Here is a 22278-nt window from a genome sequence, read left to right as displayed (position 1 = left end):
GATTATTTCACTTCATGAGTAGAATCACACAACCTTTCAGCTATTGTTGAACTCACACATGAATGTATGTGTGTTGGTTTCACCTGGCTTGATTTTTTGGTGAGGAGGAAAGAAGGTGGCCATGGAAGTGATTATTTTTCTTGTGTAGCAGCTGAGATTCTTCTGCAAGGTGTGGTGAGGACAATAATATAACAAACAACTTCCCTTTAATTCATGAAGTGCATGGGGGGATGCAGAGGTCCACTCACAGCCCGTGAGAAAAGATGCTCATGCTGGAGCACATGGATGCTGAAAAGCTGTAATCTAGTGGAAAACTCAAACAGAGGGAAAGAAGATAAAGAGAACCCTTGCTTCCAAACTAGAACAACTCATCCTTAAAGAAATGACACCCCATGAACTAAAATGACCAACACCATGTATTTTGGGAAGACTATTCTGCCCAAGGAAGGGACTCACATTACAGCAGGTTGGGTGGGACTGCAACTCATGAAAATTAGAACCGTGTTGGAAAAGCTCACAGAGAACTGCCTCCTGTGGGAAGGACCCCATGACACAAGAGAAGACTTCTCTCCCTAAGCTAATTGAAGAAAGATTTTTAGAAGTGCTTAACTGACTAAAACCCCCATATTTAGTCTCCCTGTACTGTTGGTGGGAAGGAAAGAAGGGCTGGGAGGGGGTTGGGGGGAGGAGGAGGGAGAGAAAGGTGTTGTAATGGTTTTAGTTCTCATTATCCTCCTTTAGTTCTGTTAATATTTTTATTTTAATACCTTTTAAGTTTTGACCCTGTTTTGCCCTTAAAGTGTTTCTTCCCAATCCTTACCTCAAGTCATGAGCCCCTTTGGGTTTTCTTTCCCCCTCCATTACTTAACTACAGCAGAGAAGAATGGGTGAAGAGTTTTTTCATGGGTGCCTGGCATTTAGCCAGCATCAAACCACAACAGGTTCACCTCCTTAATGAGGCAGGACTAATATCCCAATGCTGCACCAATAAGATCATTGGAAACACTTTGGAGGGCAGCTTCCAGTCCTTTTCCTCTCTGTTCCCCAACCACCAAACCTTCATTATATTGCAAAGATTTAAGATACTGCCTGTCCTGTTACAGTAAGTGTCTTGTAAATCCCAAACATTAACTATTGTCTATATTCTTCTGATTATGAGCCAGTCAGTGTGCCACCCTGTGTGGAAGGGGAAGTGAGCTGGGAACATGGGACAAAACAATTTTCCTATTTCCCTAGCCTGCTACTACCGAGCAAGGCATTGATCCTTTCTGTGTTGGGCATATCCACTGCTATGAGGTCTTGCACGGAGATGCCCCAGCATTTTTGTGTACATCCATGCCTGAGGCTGTGCTGTAGGCTGAGCAACTAGCTCCCATGGAGGTCACCAGTGCTGACTTTTTCTGAACTGGAGCAACCTGGCTGATAATACAACTGATCAATACAACAATGCCAGACAAACAGTGTGGCCATGACTGCTTGTAGTAAGATGTGCACCCAGAATCATACAATAAAAAAACTACTGATGTTACAACATCAGTCTGTAATCCTACAACACACTTCTTTTCCCTCCCTTCTCAGGTGTAGGAGGTTCAGGTCTCTACTTCACACCTTCTAGGAACAACAAGTAAAGGCTGCAACCCTTTTGCACTGCTATTCAGCCACATCTCTGGGCATCAAAGATCAAAGACATCTCTAGCAATTGCTAGAGTCTCTAGTCCAATTGCTGTCCCATTCACTGTACACCCACTAACTTGTACAACATAGATATACACTAGCTTCCCTGAGAGCAACCCTTAGACTACTCCCTCAGGACTTGAGATGCATCTATCAGAAATCACATTTGAGACCAGCTTGGTGGACACTCTCATGGCCACAAGAATGTTCTTTCTGCTTTCATGCAGCACAGTGAAGCTGTAGCAATGAAAAGAGGTCACCCAGTGGACCAGATCTCAGGAAGATGAGACCTACTTCATACTCCAATAAAGTCCATACAATTACAGCTAGAGTAAGGACATGTAATTGTGGCAGTCATCTCCACTAATGGAAAGCAGGCTCATTAAATGAAGGTCACGTCAATTATCTACAGCTACTTAACATATGCAGTCAATGACCTTGCTGTACTATTTATTTCAGTATTTGTACTTAATGAAGATTCACCAGTTAATTGTTTCATTTCGTTATTTTTAGTTATTTTAAGCAGAAATCCAGTAGCTTTACAGGTTATATTTCCACCAGAGAGACCTAAGGAATAGCTGTGAACATGTACTTGCTTTTCTGCATCCCAGTATGTGCCATGACAGTTGAAATAACTTTCAGTAGTGAATAGATTCATGTTTTCATCTCCAGAAAGGAGTGTGTGGAGGAAGATAAAATTAGCAGCATGTGACATTCGTTTTGTGCCTTGCCATTTTCTAAGATCTTTACACAAAAGTTCAATTTACCAAATCCTCCTGAATGCCACAGGCATGAGTTTCTGCTTTATGCATCATTGCCAGAGTGTGTGAACAGATATCAAAATGGGATGCATGTCAGCACATGATTTGCAAAGACTAAATGTACTGAGAACAAATAGCATTAACCTTTATCACATGCATAACTGGATGTCTGACACACTCTACTTATCCTTGAGGCTATTTATGCAGCAAACTACATAATTACATTTTATTACTGCAAATAAAGCACCCACCCCCCAATACATATACATGCACACCCATATCCAATTTGTATCCTTGTAAGTTGGTGCTTCTCATCAGGAAGAATAAACCTATTTTATTTTTATTCTCATGTTGGTTTCCCCTGAGGTAATGAAATCTACTCAGCCTTAATGCCAGAGATAGCAGAGACTATGAAGTATTGTGAAGTCCAAGATAAACAGCAAGCAAATTTACAAGTAGTGCTAACTTTAACTACAACTTTTAGCATGAGAAATTGGCTTTTATCTTATGTTGCTAAATATTGTCTGTGGTACAGCTTCTGAGAGCAAACAAACTCCAGTAATGTCTATATTGGCTCTGGAAAAGTATGCATCTGTCTAAAGTATGCACTACAAGGCATTTTTTGTGGGGTTCCAAGGTTTTATTGGACTCTCTCCTCAGTACATACAGAAATCACAGCTTCTGACAACCAGAGGTGAGAAAGAACCCAAAGAAAATAATGACAAAATAATAATGCCATGACATCACAGTCCTGATCTTTCACAGAGCCATGCATCAGAGTTTCCTACAAACTTCTCATACCTTTCTAGATACTCAAACAGCTCACTTCAAAGCTCTGAGTGAGAATTCAGTTGCTTTAATGAGTGCAGAGCAGATTCATTGCAAAGACACTTAATTATGCTTAAATTGGCTAAGTGCAGGAATACAAAGTGTTCCCAGCAGGCTCTCTGTCGGACAGATCTCAGACCCAGTAAACAGTAAGGATGAGTTTTGACAGTATGCACAAGTGAAGAAATAGCAGACCAGATTCACAGATGGTATCATAGGTTTTCAGAGAGACATCTTTAGAGGAGATATGCACTTTTTTTATACTTTGTAATAGGAACTAATTATTGAGCTAGCTCAACACTTACTGCCTTTCCAGCTGTTCGTACAGCACACCACACTTCAGGCACTCAAACTGCACAGGAACTTGTGATTCCAACTGTACACAAAGAAACTTAGCTCCCAAAAGAGCCCTCTGTGTGTGCCACCATTTGTGCCTTCACCACAACATTTCTTGCCAAAATTTCATGTTGAAATGCCAAGGTATGCAATGAATGTCCTCCACAAATAAAAAGGTTTCTTCTTTTCAGAGTATCATGGGTTGAGTAACATGCTGCACTTCTATTACTATGTCACAAATACTGTGCAGTAGGGATGATACTTCTAAGCTCAAAACTTGTGCATTAGCAAATTCCAAGTTCAAAATTGACTTTAGAAAACTGCATTTATCTCTTTAGAGTACACATCAAGGTATGTTCATGCCATTACTGTGGTCATTCAGAAGTAACACTAAAGCAATCTCTGTGAGAGGAAGGTTCACCTATAGAATGGGGTACGTACTCCCCTCCCCAACATGAAACCCATGAAACCAATCCATTAAGTAATTACTCCATGCCAAGATACTATCTGGTTCCTCCATGGGGGCAGATAATTACAGTTCTCTGAAATCATTTGCTTCAATAGCCACTAGAGCTTTATAAAATGCTAATTCAACCTGCGTGCAAAAGAACATTAAGAAAGAACCTCAGACCTTCGAGCAGCATCTGCAGTTTGTCTTCTATTTCACTACAGCTCTTTGGTACAAAACACTGCACTGAATCATCACAGGACTAAGCTATTCTGCCAAGTACACACATGAAGCTCACAGAGAAGTCAAGGATAATTGGCACCCAGAAGCAGGAACAGAACGGATCGTGTTGCGTGCAATCTAGCACGAGCTGGATCCATTGAACAGTGACATGTGTCCAGCAGCCCTGGAACAACCCAGAAGTTCCTGCACCAGTTGAGGCTTGATTTCACAGAGTGCCTATAAAATATTGAACAGCATGGAAAGGATCCCACACATACATCAGTTCTGCTGCAAGTGGCAGCTTCCTAGGACTTATAGAACATTATGCACCCAACAGAAACGTAAGTGAAGATTTGCCAAGGAAAAGAAATGGTTAAAAAGCATAATCATCAGATAGTGCAGTTACCAGTGGTTTGGGAAGGCAGTGCTTTCACTAGGGTGAGGGGAGGAGAGCAAGGGCTATACCTGTTTGTAGCAAGACTCTTACCTTTGCCGAGACCCTGACTGTGTGTGGCATTGCTGTAAGAGAATACCTTACTTTTAGCCATAGCCAGTACTTGAAATGCAGCTGATCACTACATTGTGATGTGAATGAACCAGAAACCAGAAGTGCTTTCTGTGAGAGCTCTGACAGGTATTAACAGTGCTCCTGCATTTGCTAGTGGTGTTTCAGTCATCTTTTGGCTGTCTGCCCTTGTGTGTGGATTTTTCTTGACACATGCTCAGTCCAGCTGTCAGCACAGGATCTCCAGGGAAATAATTTCTGTACACAGAGCAAGGAATAAAAGCTTACACTGAGGTACCAGAGCAGTTTCTGGGAGTATTCAAGTCTAAAAATTACATGGGAGTAGAACCAGAGAAGCAGCAGAAATCTGTAGGTTTGCAAAGTCACCTCAATCAATGTTAATGGAATAACGAGGACTTGTATAACGATATAAGGATATGCTCATTGGGAATCTAATCCACTTCACTGGGCAGCCAGCCCTGCACGTGTCTTGCTGTGATAACAGCTTTATCTTTAGAGATAACACTATTGGAAAATTATGTCAGTATGTTAACATAACTGTATTGAAAACACTTTGGCAAGAAGTGCTCTTTCACCAATGATATTTTACAATGACAATGCAGCTTACCACAGATTTCAAAGCATTATTGTTTTCAGCTTTTTAATCCCCACCTTCTAAGTGGTTTCATGTTGAAACAAGACTGTTGCACTTGCTATGGCTGGTACTCTATCCCTAATCTATTTTAAAAATCTGGGGGCCAACATCAACCAGATTCAATAGAGGGACACACATAGTCATGTTGTATAACCAGCATGCCAGCACCTGAAACCAACCCAAATAAGCTCTCCTCCTCCTCCTCCATCCTTGGGAAAACACCTGTGTATAGGCTTATGGACTTACAACACCGTATTTTCATTTCATTTCACAAGCTCCACAGAGGGAAAGGGTTTGGAATCACTAGAAGGGGTGAGGAGGTACCTCTGGCAGAGGTTTCAAAACAAGCTTCATTAGTTGTACTACTCAAGGTACAAGCATTTAATGGAACAAAGAAAAAAAAGCCCCTGTAGTCTTACAGGAAAAATTAATTTATCCAACTCCTGCCTTCTCCCAAATGTATAATGGTGTAATTTCTTTCACCAAGAGTGTTACACTGTGATTTCTGTGAATTACAGAGACACTGGGACCTTACCTTCCCTAACTAAAAATTAAGTTTACAAGGTCCCTGACTTTTCATACCTGCCACTAGATATAACAGATTGTGGCATCATGGGGAATTATTTCCACAAAAATTATTGAAGTTCCTTGAAGCAGTAAGTTCCAGTGGACCTTAATTCTGGTGGACACAGTCCCTGCCTGGTATAAATCCACCATGTTCCATTCACAGATTTATATCAGTTGCAAAGGTGACTCAATATTTATGTGCTTAGAAAAATCAGATGGGGTCACAACCTAAAAAATAGCTAATAGCTGTATCAGAACAAAATGTGACAGGTTTCAACAAAACAGTTTCCTCAGAACTCCTGAGGGATACATGAGTATTCGGTAATACAGTTTAAGGAGAAAGGAAAAGACCTTTCTAGGTGTGCAGGCCAGCTCTTCCCTCACTGATATAAGCACATAAATAGCCTGGACATGTCTATAAAGAGAAGTATGCAAAATCCAGCCCAACACCACCTAATGTTCCTCACTTGGGTGTCCTGTTTCATGCACAACCCCCCACTGAAGAAAGTGGCTTTGCTGCCAGCAAACCACTGTTCTCACTGTAAGAGCCCTTAAGCTCCAAAGGGTAGGTTTGTATATGAGATTTCAGTCATTAAATAAACACGTCTCTAGAAAAACTTCAATACCTGTCCCTTCATGTAAGCAGATCCCACTATGCTGCAGGGAAGGACAGCTTCTCTTCTAATAGCTGGGGGTGGGGGAGGAAAGAGAAAGTTGAAGCGAGAAACATTAAATTACAAAATTACTCTTGGAAACAGCTAAGTCTTTTTCCTCTCCCAAATATCACCACAGCAGAATAGACTAGTTATAGAAGTCACCATCCTATTCAAAATCAAAAATGTCATACCAGAGATTATAAGTAGCTGTAGAGGGAAAGAAATTCTTAGCAAAAGCTAAGAAATCTGCTACTTAAGCTGTTGTGACTCTCCAATTGTACAGCATTTTTTTGGAGAACATGCTATCAAAAGCTACCAAAGTGCTTTGCAAACACTGAATCTCAACATACTTAGGTGAGAAGGAACCACATCAGAATCTGTGTTTTCCCTCTGGGTAGCCTAAAGCCCACAAGTATTTTAAACATTTTATCCCAGATTTCACAGCAAGTCACTGCTGAACCAGAGGAGAACAGAGGAGATCTTGCTCAAAATCCCTCAGATTCACCACTACACAAAGCTGCCTTTACCATGTGTATCATATGCATATTTTGCTAATCTCTCCATGGCAATTTAGATGTCTAACACAGAGAGATGCTGAGTAAAACCTTAGGGGTATTACCTTGAATACATATGCTAGCTCACTTCCATCTGTGTCATTATTAGTTCCTGACTGTAGGTTAACTATAGGGCATGTTGTCACGAGCCTAAGGTGGGGTGGCAAAAACTCCTGCAATTGCCATATGGATTTCTGTTTCTTCTTTCATTTTTCAGCTTTTGGCCTCATGCTTCCAATTTGTGGGCTCAACCACTACATAACAAAGAGCAACAAGGAAAACAAAACTAGTGTTAAACTATAAATATTCTCCACCATTAAAACCTCTAAGTTTGATTTGAAATGCAAGTACAAGTTCCTATCTCATCTAGACCAGAGACTGCTTTTACCTGCAGCAAACTTGTTATGAAATTTGGGAAAGACCTATTCCCATAAAGAAGACTATTGCACAAGCAGGTATTTAGCAACCCTACAAAAACACAAACCAGGCAGCTTTCCAGGTACCAAGGGTCATCCTTAATTTGGATAAAATGGAGAGCAAGGTTATGCCTACTTGTAATATAGGTAGCAGCACCATCAAAACAATAAAAGGAAAAAAGATGTCTGAGTTCCAGTCATCCTTTTTGCCAATGGACATCCACAGATCCATCTTTATGTTAAAACACCAATGGCTCAAGACTGTCCTTAAAAAAAATTATGGGTCGTGTTTTGACGTACGCCTGAACATAACAAATTACAAAATAGACAGAATATCAGTAGTTCCCCTGCAGCCATTTCTAGTGAGCACAATTTGAATATTAAAACATCTGGTGGTGCTTTACAACTGAAGACTTGCTCCAAAGCATTCAATTTACAGTAGACATGGAAGTTATTTATTGCGTTTTCTAGGTCTCACTGCATACCTGCCCTTCCTTTAGCTAAAGGCAGGGGAAATGATTTATAGTATTTCCAAGCATAAAAGTCTGTAAGTTTCATAACAGTTACAAGAATCAGAGCAGGTTAAAAAATATACAACTGTTCCCACACTGAACAAAATTTTTAAGAACTAGGTGATATGACTTCATGCTCGAGGTTTATGGACCTCAAGATGTTGTCCACAGGTTTGTCACTCTCAAAGGTAGACTCCTTTGGAGGATGACTTCTGACTAACTTATTCTTAAACTTTATTTCTGCCTTTCTTTTTAATGGAGGTATGCAGAATTGACTCATTCCTTTGCAACAACCCTGTTCACTGGTGACATTCCTCCTACTTTTGCACTTGCAATGGCAAAGAAGTTTTGCACATGGGACAGCAGAAATTTATCATTAGTGCAAAATCAAGAGAGGGAAAGGACTTAAATGAGGCCTTTCAAGGAAGGCAGCTTTATTCCCTGTTTTAAATTCATGTGCCAATCATTAGCTTCTAAGGGGAAAACTCATTTTCAGACATTTCTTGCCAGTCAAAACATCTGTACATCTGTGAGAAGATGTAATGAAGCACCTGCTTCTTCTCTTTGCACCACTTCATTGAAATCAATTTGCCAACGCCACACCAGTAAATACTGTGCTGCTGTAATGACAAGTGAAGCATCCTTCTTTGCCTCCCATAAAATAAAAACAATCCTTCACCAGTTTACAAGACATAAGCTGACAACAACAAAAGAAGTCATGACATTAATGGTAGTGTTTACATCTGGAAAAGCAAAAATGCAGAACTTCAGATGTGTTTATTTCTAGTTTTGGTTCAACCCATTATAAAGATAAAGGGTGGTCATGATGTTCAGAAGGACTTTCATAGCTTACCACAGTTTCCTGGCACGAATTCTGGTTAAATCACTCTTGCCAGCTCAAACTTGTTATTGAATGTGCTTCCTTCTCACACTGGCTCCCAGTACAAATTCTATCAAATAGCATTTCTCTCTCGGCATTTACGGCTCAGTCAAACTGGATAATCAACTCAGAAGGAATGTAAATAGCAAGTGAAGATCCAAGTCTTAATGGAGGCAGCCAGCAGGCAGAATTACCTCAAAATACTTCAAAACAAGTCATGTCACTCATCCCAACAGTATCCATACAGTTCTGTGGTACAGTGACAGCTATGACTAAGGGGAGAGGTTGGCTTTACTAATCCAGCCTTTCAATAAAGTTTGGATTTAATTTCTTTTCTTCTCAGTGTATCATGTACTGAACACTCAACAAAAGCACCATGGCCAGTGTAAAGATGGATAAACTAAACCATGTGGATACTAGATGTTGCACCAAGCTTAAAAAGTAAATGGCATAACAGACTAAGGAATCCTGAGATCATAACCTTTAATTTCTTGATCTAGATGAAACAGCATTTCTCCAGGAGCAGAGTTGAAAAGAAACGGTGTTTAGATCGCATTAGATAAGGCACAATATGCATTAGAATTGGGACAAGATTAAGCTTAACTCACTTTTAAAAGATATATAGTACAGGATTCTGGGTTGAGTCTTTTACATGCTGAATTAATAAAGACCATGTAACAGCATTTTGCTCAAGGTTTTGCCTAGTTCAATTTTTTTCCAGATTCCTCCTGCATTCATGCAAAGCCTACTTGTAACTCAGTGCACATACTGGAAAGATTGAGGCTGATGTTGAACTCTGGTGAGCCAAGGATTGTTTTTCAAACTCTAGTTTGGTATTACAACTCTCATGCACCATGATATGGCATAAGCAGTTTGCAGTTGCCTCCTGACTTGTGGCAAATATCCCTGTATCACAGTTTCTCAGCTTCCCACAGGAAAATTCTGTTCCTTCTGAAGTTTTGGATTAAGCTCTTATCCCAATATAATTTACACTGACAGATTTCAAATATTTTAGGAAATTTAAACAACCATCACCTGGAAAGTTATCCAGTATGTGCAATTGACTAGCAGATCGCATTTTCAGGGCTCTGTGAGATGATGTTATCAACTCCAGGTTAAGTTGTGTTGGTTTTCTTATTCTAGTAGGCATTTGATAGCTGAGAGCTAGCAGTTATTATAAAAGCCCCAAAACATACCATGTCTCTAAGAGTCAAACAGAGAAACTGAACATGAGATTATGAGTTCAGGGGGTAAAAAAAGGCTCATTGTTTCCCTCTGTAATCAGGAAACAAATTCAGTTAGGAACACTGCTTCTCTCTCCAGCACAGAGGAAAAAACTGCTACAGCAGGTTGATGTACAAAACAAAAAAAAAAAGGAGGAGCAGATACTACTGTATTCCATTTGTTAGATTTGAGGTAGCAACAAATAGCTACACATTCAACTTAACTTTGATACTTATTTTTAAATTGAGAAAATTCTGAATCTAGTGAAACCAATCTAAAGGCTGCTGAGTTGATACATCTGGGAAAACCAGAATTTTTTCTATTCCAGGAAATATATACTAAAGGACTGTCCCCAACAAATAGACTTCAAAGATGACATAGGGAACAAACCAACCTTCAAATGAACTCGAATCCTTAAGGGACTAATTCTACATTGCATTTTACTGGTGTAGGCTTTACAAAGGCTATGAAGCCTCAGCAACAGGTGTACCAAACCTTTATAAATTTGACTTGCAAATAGTTCTTTAGGTGTAGTCTAAATTAATCAGCAAATGATGTACTGTAAGTGATGCTTCTTTGCTTACCTATTCAAGCCACACAAGGAAGACTCTATAAAATTTAGTTTACCTGCATCACTAGAACAGGACTCATCACTAGAGAACACGTAATCATCAATTACAGGGCTAAAAAAAGTCTGCACTCATACACTAAATTTATACTGTGGAGTAAGGATTGGGATTAACTTGTTTTAAAGGTGCAGGCTCCCTTGCCAGAGACAGTCTGAGCACCCAATGTGGTTTGTGCATCTCTAGGTGGCAGTAGCTGCTCAGATTTTGAGATACTCTGAGATGCTTATCTCAAATTTGGCAACCAGTATCCTTCCATCCTCCTAGAATTGCCTTTCCTAACGTGAAATGTGACCCCCCTCCCCCATTTCTTCATAATTTATAGTAGTCTGTAGCTGAGTCACAAGGATTTCTGCATTTTCCTAACCAAGTACACAAGAAAAGAAATGAACTGCCAAAGGATTGAGGTAATTTATAGCGTAAAGCATTGAGAGCTTCTAGTCGATCAAAGGACTCAGAGAAACAAATATAAGAACAATCATGCCTTCTGTTCTCTACAAATGCCACGGCCAGAAATAACTGTCCTAATTAACTGGTTTCAGAAAATGACTTCTCTGAAAAATACAATATTCTTACCAAGGAAAGTATACAACTGCTACAGTCTTATGGCAGCTGTCAGCAGGGCATGAAAAATCACTAAATGAAGTTTCCTTTTGCTTCCTCTGGTTGTGCATGGTACTCATCTCTAGACAGTTGTATCTATTCATGTGGTGCCTAAATAATGCTGTAATGGGACATTCTGCTACCACTAGTATCAGTGTTACCAAGAACTACAATCACATCAGGTCAGTACCATCCTCTGTCCACTAGTTATAAAGGGTAGACATTGCACCTGAGATGAGGTTGGCTGGTTTGGTTTTTGCTGTTGCTTTTTTGGGTTTTTTGGTAAGACTGTTGCCTGGTCAGTCATGGCATTTCCAGTACTTCAGACTGTTTCATGTTCATTGTTGCTGAAGGGTATAGCAGTTGAACTCCACCAGTCTACAGTTGCCTGATAGTTAGATCCTGAATGTTGAAAAGGAGGAAAGGCTGAGTCTGACCCTACACATCACCTACACTTTACACATAGACTGTTTTCCCTGTGGACAACTCCTGCAAACAGTGCTCCTCACTGGACTGCTCAGCACCTGGAATTGATAACATGCAAGTTTAAGGTAGCATAGCAGAGTTGCCTGTATGCACTGCATAGCAAAACCTATTATTTACTGTTCATATTACAAGAGCATTGGTGAGTTCTTGTTGGGTACCAGAAAGAGAAGACAGGTGAGACTATCTCTGCCTCAAAGAACCTGCAGTCAAAGATAAGACTGAGTAAGAGATGGATAAGGAAACAATAAGATTTGTGAGCTGACAGACAGGGGACACAGCCTATCAGCCCCATCCCAACTCAAATGTCAGGCAGTTCACTCACTACACACCTGTGCTGCTTCCTAATGGTGTATCACAGCATACAAGAGTTGTTACAGAACCTTCCCAGCTGGAACTGAAGACAGTAGGTTATTGGTTAACACTTCATTTCAGCAACACACAAAAATAGCTTAGCTTCACTGCCTTTAAAAGCTTCCTTTTAAAGGGTGTTTACAACTAAAGATTACCAAGAATGCCAGTGCATGAACTGATCTAAGGAATGATTGAGAGTTTCCCAATTAAGCAGCATTTCAGCTATTTAGGAGAAAACAAGTGCTCACAACATATGCTTGAAAACAGGTCAAGACATGTTAGCAATTAACCTATTAAAAGCACATATCCTTCTCTAGTGGAGCCTCCAACAATTCACACAATGCCTAATGTGAGATTTCTAGGGTAGGCATGGGGCAAATTCTTAGAAGAACTTTTCAGCTTTTTATACAAACCAGGAAGGCAGGTATGAGAAATACCTTTTTTTTAAAAAAAAAAAAAAAAAAGATCACACTTCTCTTCACACAGTCCTTAGCCATAGAAGGGCTGAGAGGGTCTCCTACTTCCAAGTTTCTTGTGACCTGCTTTTATACATGCACCCCCTGGGAGAATTATTATCTGAGCAAAATGTGCAGCTTCTGTGTTTTCCTTACAGCAACAGCAGAGTAAGAGTTGCACAAATGCTACAGCTACTGCAAGGACTTTTTAAGTGCAGCCACTTTCAGCTCAGCACTATCATGTATACAAAGCTTTTAAGCAAAAGCACAGAACCTTATTTTCCCCTGTATTTTTTTCACATGTTAACGAGCCTTTAAAAACCTTTGCATCTGTGCACTACATTTTGTAGTATTCCAGCATATTGCAGTACTTCCCAAGCACTACTGTTACAACATAATGCCTTGGTGCTTAACAGCATGCTGCTTGAAGTTACACTTTTTTCAGTTTAGCCTTACTCCATCAAAGATAAAAGTCCTTTCCCATCTTCCTCTACCATTATATCTGGACTATTCAGATAAAATGTTCTTCATCTTTTTGACCTGGTTTACCCTGATTTCACAGCCATATAACAACAGGATCTACCCTGCAGTTCCTGCAGTTCCGGAAAGCAGAGAGCATTTGCAACATGAACAGAAGGCACACTGCTTACAAATGGGTTTTCCCAGACAAGGTTCAGTGAAGCTGAATGTTAGTGGTAGTACTACAGCAGAAAATAGATATTTTGGAGCTGAAACAGAGTCGCTGCTTTACTCTGAGACCCAGGTGAGGGACGGCACTCATTCCTGCAGAACATCACTGTCTCTCTTCTCTTTTTCCCCACGTCTGTTTACACAGCCAGTGCCCTGGAACTCTGCACACAGGAAGCCATAGCATCCCCCTACCAGCTGCTACCTCCTCTCACGTGCCAAACTTCAGGATTCACAGCATGCATGAAGCCAAGAGCATCCCCTCTGCTTACGTTCTCCTATGCCCAGACAAACTCTGGGCCATCACTGGGGTTGAGTTTTCACTTGAGGGCTTGCAGACAGAAACACAGCTTTGTAAGCAGAGCCTATGATTTACACAAGCACACTACCCAACGCAAAAGAGCAGGCAATATGATGATCTCCTTACTCGGGACAGCCACTCGTGTAAACAGAGCAAAATCTTCACTTTTGTGACCAAGAAGCCATTAAAACTTGGTGCTGTGAAAGTTCCTCCTGCCCACAAGCAAGCAGCTCATTATCCAGCCCTTTGCTCATATCTACAGACAACCAAGGAAATTCATTTTATCTATTTATCACCATGAATTAAAGATTACAGAAATACTGGCTGAAGAAAAATGTATTGCCAGGATAGATTCTTTGCATTCATTAGAACTGTGTTACTAGAAACATAAATAAGTAATGACTATTGATCTTGCATAACCTCAGAACATCAAACTACAATAAACTAAGAGGAAAGGACATATCTTAACTGGAATGTACAAACCAAGACAGCACCTCTCAAAAACAGCCAAGCAAAGCAAGCATGGCCCACAACTGTAACACCTCATGTTTTTAATCCTAGGAAAAAAAAAATAAAAATCAGTGGGACGGCACAAGGTTTCCAAAGTATTAATTAAACCTCTGGTAAACAAATTTACCATTTAACCTCGGGATTTTTTTTTTCTCTTGGTGAAGGCGTGTCTGACCCCCCGATATGAATGCACAGCCCGTGAGTCGAGGCCGGTCCCTGCTCTTTCCCGAGCACCGACACCTTCAGCCCCTCAAGCCGCCGGTCTCGCTCTTTGCGCCGCCTTCCCTTCCCTTCCCTGCCGGCGGCACCCGGCGGGCTCCCCGCGCCCGGTGGCTGCTGGAAGCGGGACAGGCGGGGGAGAAGGCGCCCGTGGCACCGGATCCCGGCAGCGGTGCCCGGCATGCTTCGCGTTCCAGCGGCGGTCCAGCTTCAACAAGTGCATCGCGCCCCTCCCTGACGGCGCCCGGCCCTCCCCGCACCGCGGCTCCCCCGCGCCGGCCGCCCCACAGCCGGGCCGGGCCGGGCCCCGCCGCGCCGGCCGTGAGGAGGCCGGGCCGCCGCCCCGCCGCGCGCCCGCCGCCAGGGGGCGCCCCCCGCCGCCCAAGGGCCGCCCGCCGCGCCCCGCGCGGGGCGCCCGCGCCGCCGTCGGGGAAGCGCCGCCGGGTCCCGCGCTCCGCTCCCCCTCACGGAGCCCGGAGCGCGCCCCAGCTCCCGCCGGCCCCAGCAAAAACCCCGCCGGGCACCGGCCGGACCGACAGGTGCGGGAACAAAGGGGTGCGGGGCTGCCCCGGCCCTCCCCCGCCCTTACCGCTCCCCGACGCCTCTCACCGGCCAGCGCCCGCCCAGCTCCGCGGCCACCCTCACCCCCTACCCCCGGCCCCTTAAGTTTTCTGGCGGGGCGCCGCATACCTTGTCGTCCACACAAAGCCTGTCCGGGTCCCCTCCGGGAAGTCACATCCTCTCCCGGGCGCCCAGTCCCACCGACCGCCTCCCGCCGCCTCGACAACACAGGCGGCGTCTCAAGTGTCTCATCAAAGCTTTATGAGGGGCGGGAGGGCAGCGGAGCCGGATCCCACACTCCCGCCGCTCAGCCGGAGCCTCCTGGCCCAGCCCCACCGCCTTCTCCTCGCCGAGCGGCTTCGCCCCCGGCCAGCGGCTGCGGCGGCCGTAGGCACCGCGCTGCCCCGCTTAGAGACTCCGCACCGCCTCCCGGCCCCGCCACCGCCCCCGCCCCGCCCGCCCGGCCCCGCTCCGCTCCGCTCCCCTCCGCTCGGCTCCGCTCCCCCGGCGCTTCCCGAGCGGGGAGCGGGGCGGGGGGGCGGGAGGGGGGTGTCGGTCCGCTCGCGGCGGGATATTGGTTTACTCCGCCGGGTATTAAGCAAGCCCAATCCATTTAAATATCGCTCCCGCGCTGACCTCTCCGTAGTTCGCCTATTAAGAATGCAATCAAGATAATAACAGGCATTGCTTATTAATGAGCGCCCCAGGTAACGTTACACCGGTGACTTTCTGCAGGCGCCCAGCGGGAGCTCAGTCCCAGCGGTCCCGAGGCGGCTCTGCCCAGCCCGGGACCCGGACGGGACCGGGACCGGACTGAGACCGACATCGGGACCGCCCGTCGCATCAGCAGCGCCCGTCGGCAGAGACAGGGGCGAGCGCGGAGCTCGGGGATCCCCGGGCGAAACGCCGTGCTCGGCTCTGCCCGGTCACCCGCGGGGTGGATTCTGTACCCCCTGACAAAAATCCGTTCGGCCATCTCCTCCTCCTCCTCCTCCTGGGCGTGCAGCAAATACAGTAAATTATTGATAGTGGAAATTGGTGGAGTCAATAATGGTATCCCCTGATTGACTAGCTCCATTTGATCTTGGTAAAGACAGAGAGGTGGCACGCTCCCCGGCTGGGCTGGCTGCGGCAAGTGGGAGCGCACGCGTGTGCTGGCAGGGCGCAGCGCCTTGTGCCACATCCCACGGCAAGAGCGAGCTGTGGGAGAAGAACTGGCTTCACCCCCTGCCTGGCATGGGCTGTGGTAGCCTTGCCTCTTTCCTTCCCTCTTCCCTCACAGGCAAAATTAGAAGCAGCTAATTTGCGGAAGAAGATAGCGCAACTCTTCTATGAATCGGTTAAAACACGTATTTTTCTACACCTCAAAGCCTGACTGCCATCTAATTGCAATTAATGCCAAAGGCCCATTCACTCCACACACTTGAGGAAATTTATTTATACTAGGAGAAATGTGTGCAACTCATTGCTGCCCTCAGACAGTCTGATTGCCTGTGTGCTTTTGCTATGAAACACCTGCATTGATCAGTAAAGCAAAGAAAATAACCCAGGTGTTTGAAATTTGAGTACACCTAAGGCCTTCCATATAAACCAGCTTTTAAAATATATAAAAGGAATGATTCCTGGTGGTTAATAACCTTTGCAGCTTTAAGAACTTTAAAAAAAAAATAAAAAAATCATGCTTAAGTACCACATCACCATCCTTCTTGCACTTGGGGATTTGGTTTCGCGGGTTTGAACTAAAAATGTCAGCTAGCATGAAGACAGTTCTACCTCTTTTGTCTCAGTGTTTTCCAGTCCAAATCAATTTATGAGAAAGGAGGCATTTTCAAAGCCTTCTCTAACAGCCTGGGCCTGAGGAATCATGTCCAGCTCTCGCTGGCTGATAGTCACTGATACAGGTAGCTCTTCAGGCCAAGTTCTGCTCTGCTATTTCTGTGTTATTCAAATTCTGCCATTGGGGATATATCAACCATTCCTTTTCCCACTCTGATATGCCAATATAAGCTTATATCTCTCAGCAATAATTCAGGGTGGATGTTCCAGGAGTATTTCAAAAACATGGTTATACCTGGAATTTGCTATGTTAATATGTGCACTTTATTTGTCTGTTTTAGATTTCCCTCTACAATACCATTTAACTTTCCAGATATGACTGTATTAGTGTGGGTACCTGATTTTACTAAGGCAGCACATTTTCAGCAGCCTTTTTGCACAGTCATAAAACAGCACAGTTTCAATATTCTGTGTTTATAAGATGGTGCCTGCAAGTATTTGGATGATCTACCAGACAAGTTAAACAGTAGCAGGAGAGGCTACTTTAATCAGCTGTAATGTAATACATTACACACTTGTTATTCCTGGAGGAAAGACTCTTCTGCTAGTACACTAGACATGCAGATGAGCAACAGCAAGTATCATGCTTTAGAAACACTGCTGGCTTTTTCTCAGGAGTGAAGGAAAAGGGATACACTCTGAAAAAATCTGCTTGCAATCAGAACAAATTTTTTTTTTAAATCTTGGAAAGGAAGCACATTACAGACAGCCTGACAAGTCCTCACTCTGTGGTAAGCTCTTCAGCTCAGCTCTGCTAAGAACATGAGAACCATTAATTCCGTGCAACCGTGAAATTCCCATTTTCCTCTGCTACAAACATGTTGCATTTTGCATCAGTGTTGAGATTTTCCCAGGGAAGAGGTGTGGTCAGAGGAGCTGCTGTTTCTTGCTGGTATAATCAGCCCTTTGAGCATTATTACCAGCCAGTGCTTGATTACTTGGAAAATGAAAAAGTAGTGTAAATAATTACTTGTTTGGATTTTTAATGCACATGCAAGCTGGGTTCCATATTTTTTGATCAGACCCTGACATCCAAGAGAATTTTTATGAATGAACCCCCAAAAATTTGGTCTCTGAGGTATTAGTCTGTGAAGCAACTGATAGCCCTCACATGGGGACACTGCTCTGCCTGGACCTCCACTCCTTTGTCCATAAGATGGACTAAAAATTTAGAGTTTACATAAACCGTGACCATTGAGATTTGTGGGATACATAGGATGCAAAGATTTTCTTGATCAGGATCCTGATGTTTTCTTGACCCAAAAGGAGTTTTGTCTTGTGTCTGATAAAAGATGTCTTCCAACCTGTCTCAGGAGCAGCTATGTTTTTCCCATTTGGATTGTACAGATGTCACAAGTAAGAGGCACTTGAAAAGAAAGTCACACCACAGTTCATGGGGAAGAAAAGGTCAGGCAGACCCTTTTCTGGTGTTTTCAGATAATTCAATGTATCAAGCCTCTTGGTGTTGTCACAGGATGCCCACTTTACAGCATTTACCTTGGAACCAAGTTTTTTTTTCTATTCACGACTAATTAAAATAATCTTTTGCATACACAAATCATACATCACCATTCTCCAAACAGCAACAGGGAAAGAGTATGAGTTGTCAATCAACAAAATGTTGATTTATCCCTGCAGCAATAGTTTTTGCAGTGGGGTAAGACCATTGCTTTTTGCTAAATTCAATTTAAACTGTATGTAGCATAGGCACTAATGATGCTGTAGGTACTATAAAGAAGAAAGCAGAATCATGCACACCTGGTTTCTGTCTCAGTGGAGCTTTCACATTATAGTGATTGATGTATGAGGTCCAAATTTACTGATAAACTAATTATATGATAAAGTAGTTTGTGAGGCTCCTAAACTCCCCCATTGCAATTGTAGGGGAAGCAATAAAAAGTCAATATTTGAAAAGAGTAGCATTCTTAAAAGGTACATAAAAAGGTAATGGGTGATTGAGTCTCCCCTCCCCCAAACTGTGTCTTTACACCCCCCATTTTATTCATGTAGTATCTTGAACTGTTTTTGAATGAGAAAAAGGTCAAGAAGCTACAATTTGGAATTCTTCTCACTTGGCTGTCAGGAAATATAAACTAATCCTGATTACAAAAAGGACAGTGCTATTGATGTACTTGGGTTTTGATGCTACAGGGTTTTTTCTGCTAAAATTTTCAATTGGCAGAAGTAATTTCTTATATCATTACAAGCATTTTATGTTTAATTATGTTTATTCATGTTTCCTAGTTACCTTTATTTGCTATTTTTTTCACATTAAAGGGAGGAAAAATTCATGGAAATAAACTTTTCCAACACAAGTAATGCTAAAAATCGCAATGGATATATACACAAGTTATATACACAATCAGGGCTGCAGACACGGTGCATTTATAAGATGACTGGGCTGTGATGCTGCTCTACAGTGATTCAGTGCTTGCAGCACACACAAGAGAGCTCCTCATGCTCCACACCAACATCAGTGCACCAGAAAAACTTCAGCATCTTTGAGGACCAAAGCCAAATTCTGCTCAACTTTGTAAAATCTTTGTATTGTAGAGGCTTTAACTGAGAGATGATGAGAGAAAGATGGTGGTGATCACTTCCCCAGTTTACCCCCTGCATTCAGGGGCTGGCCAAGCTGTGACCACAGCCCCTCCCCAGGTATCAGTGTTAATGCCCTGGGCTTGGTTGGTGGTTTCTGCATCTCACAACCTCAAGGTTTATGTTGAGTTCAACCTACAAAGAGTTGCTGTCGTTCTGGTCTGCAAGCAGCTTGCTGGGTGAGTAGAATAGACCCTGTGCCTTAAACAGAGAAGTGTAGTTGCTCTTAATTTCAAGCAAAATTTCACCTCCAGTGAACAACATTTTTTGAGAGGTCTTTCAGCCTCATTTTAGCAGGGGAAGTATTAAGTGAAACAGCAAAGATGGGAATACAAACCCAAAGATCTTTCATTAGACATGGTTTGTAGGCTGCACATACCCAGGATAAAGCAGGAAAACCTACTCTGAACCACAGGCACTCAAACCACAACATTTTTCCTGAAGAAAATACCACTTAATAGCTCAGAATTGTCACCCTGCAGCTACAGCAAAAGTGATTTTAAAACTCTAACAAACAATTAAAATAATTGTTCTCATGTCTGCCAGAGGTATGCCAGCTTTCAATCTCCTCTGGCAGGATCTGTAGCCTGAGTCTTGTCCCATGTCTTCTCATCAGGAATTTCAGCACAATTTATGTGCATGAAACCGCTTCTCTGACAGAGTTCTGTGGTAGGTGCAGATTAGTCTTTTGCAAACAAGGAAATGCATGTGTCTATTACACATAAATCTATTAAGCTGCTCATGAACATACTTGTTTGGTGAGCACGCCAGTTCTGGGTTTGTTCCTTACTACTGCTCATAGTTGGCTCTACTGGCATCAAGTGTTGTAGAAATAAAATTGCCACATGCAATTTTGTGCACTCACACACAGAATCCTCCCCATTCAAACCTCTAGGCTTTTCTTTTGGGGTTTTGCATGAACTCCAGGAACTGCTTGGACTCCTAAACCACACATTAAGTCCCTCTTCCCTGTGCTGAAGGGCTGGGGGAAGGGAGGAGGATAATTCACCCTTCATTCTGACACCAGGTCCCATGGCCAGTGTCCAGCCATGCCAGGCTTGCCCCACGCTGTGAGGTGCAGCTGTTGAGGATGATGGCACAGAAATAAAGGTGAGAATGAGGAAAAAAAAAGTAAGGAGAGAATGAATCCAACCCAGCAGAAACATTAAAAGTTTGGTTTGTCATTTCTTCATGCTTTGACATTCACTAAAACTGGCAATTCATCTCCTGAGCCTCTGCCTTACTGCTGTTGTTTTGGAGGCATTAAACACCCATTACCTGAGCAAAGAGGAAAGTATCTGTGTTGTGCTGAAGAGTATCCAGTGTACCAGGTGTCTGGCGTATGGTGCCTGAGCCTTCCTCACTCACCCCTGACCTTCCTGCTTACAGCCCAGCCAAGGCTGCAGCAGAGCAGACAGAAAAGAGGGCATGGTACAACAACAGCAAAAATGCAGACTCTGAGGGTGCAGCAGACATTGGAAGGGAAAAGAAAATCCCCTCTTCCCCAAAGAGATTGCGTGTGATTCCTTGGGATGCTGGAAACCTGAGCCAAGTGTGGAAGGATTAGATGGCTAGAGATGCACTCCTGTGATGAATCAGGCCATTGGAGCTCTATGATTAAAGAAGATCAGAACACTGTTGGTGCACTTGTGGGTGAAAGGTGTTGGGATTGAGTCATCTCTCCTTTCCTCTAAGTATTCAGTGGGTTTCAATTAGAGGCAATATAGTGGATTATTTTTAATATTTAAAGGGATCGGATGCCAGGGGGTTTATAAACTTAGCCAGGCATCTTGTCAGAATAGGTATATGCCTTAGCAAACCCTCCTCAGTGCATAACTTTGAACAACTTATTTTGAGAGTGTGCTAAAAATAAGCAAGCCCCAAAATCCCAGGTCCGCAGCCCTGTGAATGCTCTTTTGTAGTTTATTTCTATTTAAGCAACTAAAATCTCCTCTGACATCAAGCTCAAGCACTCTATTTGCCAGGTGCAGCAGCTCAGCAATATTGCCAGGAGGGTGATGTGCGATAAGAGATCTAAAGCAAACAGTTGGGGAGGGGAGGTGGAAGATGGTGTTTGGCACCAGGGCCAGGAGCTGTTCCGTGGTGCCCACCACCCACAGGGTCCCACTCTGGCCAGGAGCTGGCAGGAGGGATCCTCCTTGGGTACACAGAAATCCTTGGGAATGCAAAGCATGTGTAAACATGAAATAGCTTCTGGCTCTCCTGCCCTTCAGGACTTTCATATTAACGTATTTCATGCTGCACTTAGATAGTTGTCTTCATCTCCCTGAAGAGGTTAAGGTACTTTGGCTCCATCCCTTTTCAAAGCACAGTCACATCAATGCTTTAAACACGTGGATGTGTTTAAAGATAAATTCAGGATATTTTTTCTTTAAATGACATATTGAGCTATTTCACCTAAGAAATAAAACATAAGAGTTCAAAACATTTTCTATGTTAACCACCTAAAGCATTAAAGAGAGAAGTATCTCTGAAACAGTAGATACTTTTGTTAATTGCAAACTAAAATTATCAGTGCAGCAATAAATACTAAAATGAGTCCTCAAAATGAAACTCAGACCCCATTAGGTTCTCCTCCTCCACTTACTGTGACTTGTGGCTCAAGAAACAAGCACTGATTAGTCACATTAAAGCAAAAATTTCCCTTGACTAAAACATTTCATTTGTATGGTGTCATTTCTGTTTATTGAATACTTGGGATTGTTAATCCTTCGGTAATTTAATGACTGGAACCACGTTGTGTGTAAACGTTACTACATTCCACTTCGGAGGTTAATAGGCAGCCT

The 22278-nt window shown here is 43.0% G+C and overlaps 1 protein-coding gene across 4 annotated transcripts in view; it reads right to left on the bottom strand.

The window, feature by feature from the left end:
* The window catches only part of BDNF (brain derived neurotrophic factor), a 41396-nt gene that overhangs the window by 5686 nt on the left and 13432 nt on the right, over positions 1 to 22278 (bottom strand). Inside the window, exon 1 of one of the 4 annotated variants that reach the window (XM_015631658.3) lies at positions 15167 to 15441. The exons of 2 other annotated variants lie outside the window; for them this stretch is intronic. Coding sequence is in view for 1 of the 2 variants with exons in the window: in XM_015631657.3 (XP_015487143.1) it covers positions 14385 to 14387 (3 nt within the window). In the remaining variant the exon portion in view is untranslated. Of the gene's footprint in view, positions 1 to 14384; positions 14696 to 15166; positions 15442 to 22278 lie in introns of those variants that run through there. One more of the 4 variants, XM_015631657.3, reaches the window with a different exon arrangement.

This window comes from Parus major, chromosome 5 (genome assembly GCF_001522545.3).
Source record: "Parus major isolate Abel chromosome 5, Parus_major1.1, whole genome shotgun sequence".
NCBI classification, from domain to species: Eukaryota; Metazoa; Chordata; class Aves; order Passeriformes; family Paridae; genus Parus; species Parus major.
The sequence above is the reverse complement of the archived record's forward strand: the minus strand, read 5'-3'. Positions and strand labels throughout refer to the sequence as shown.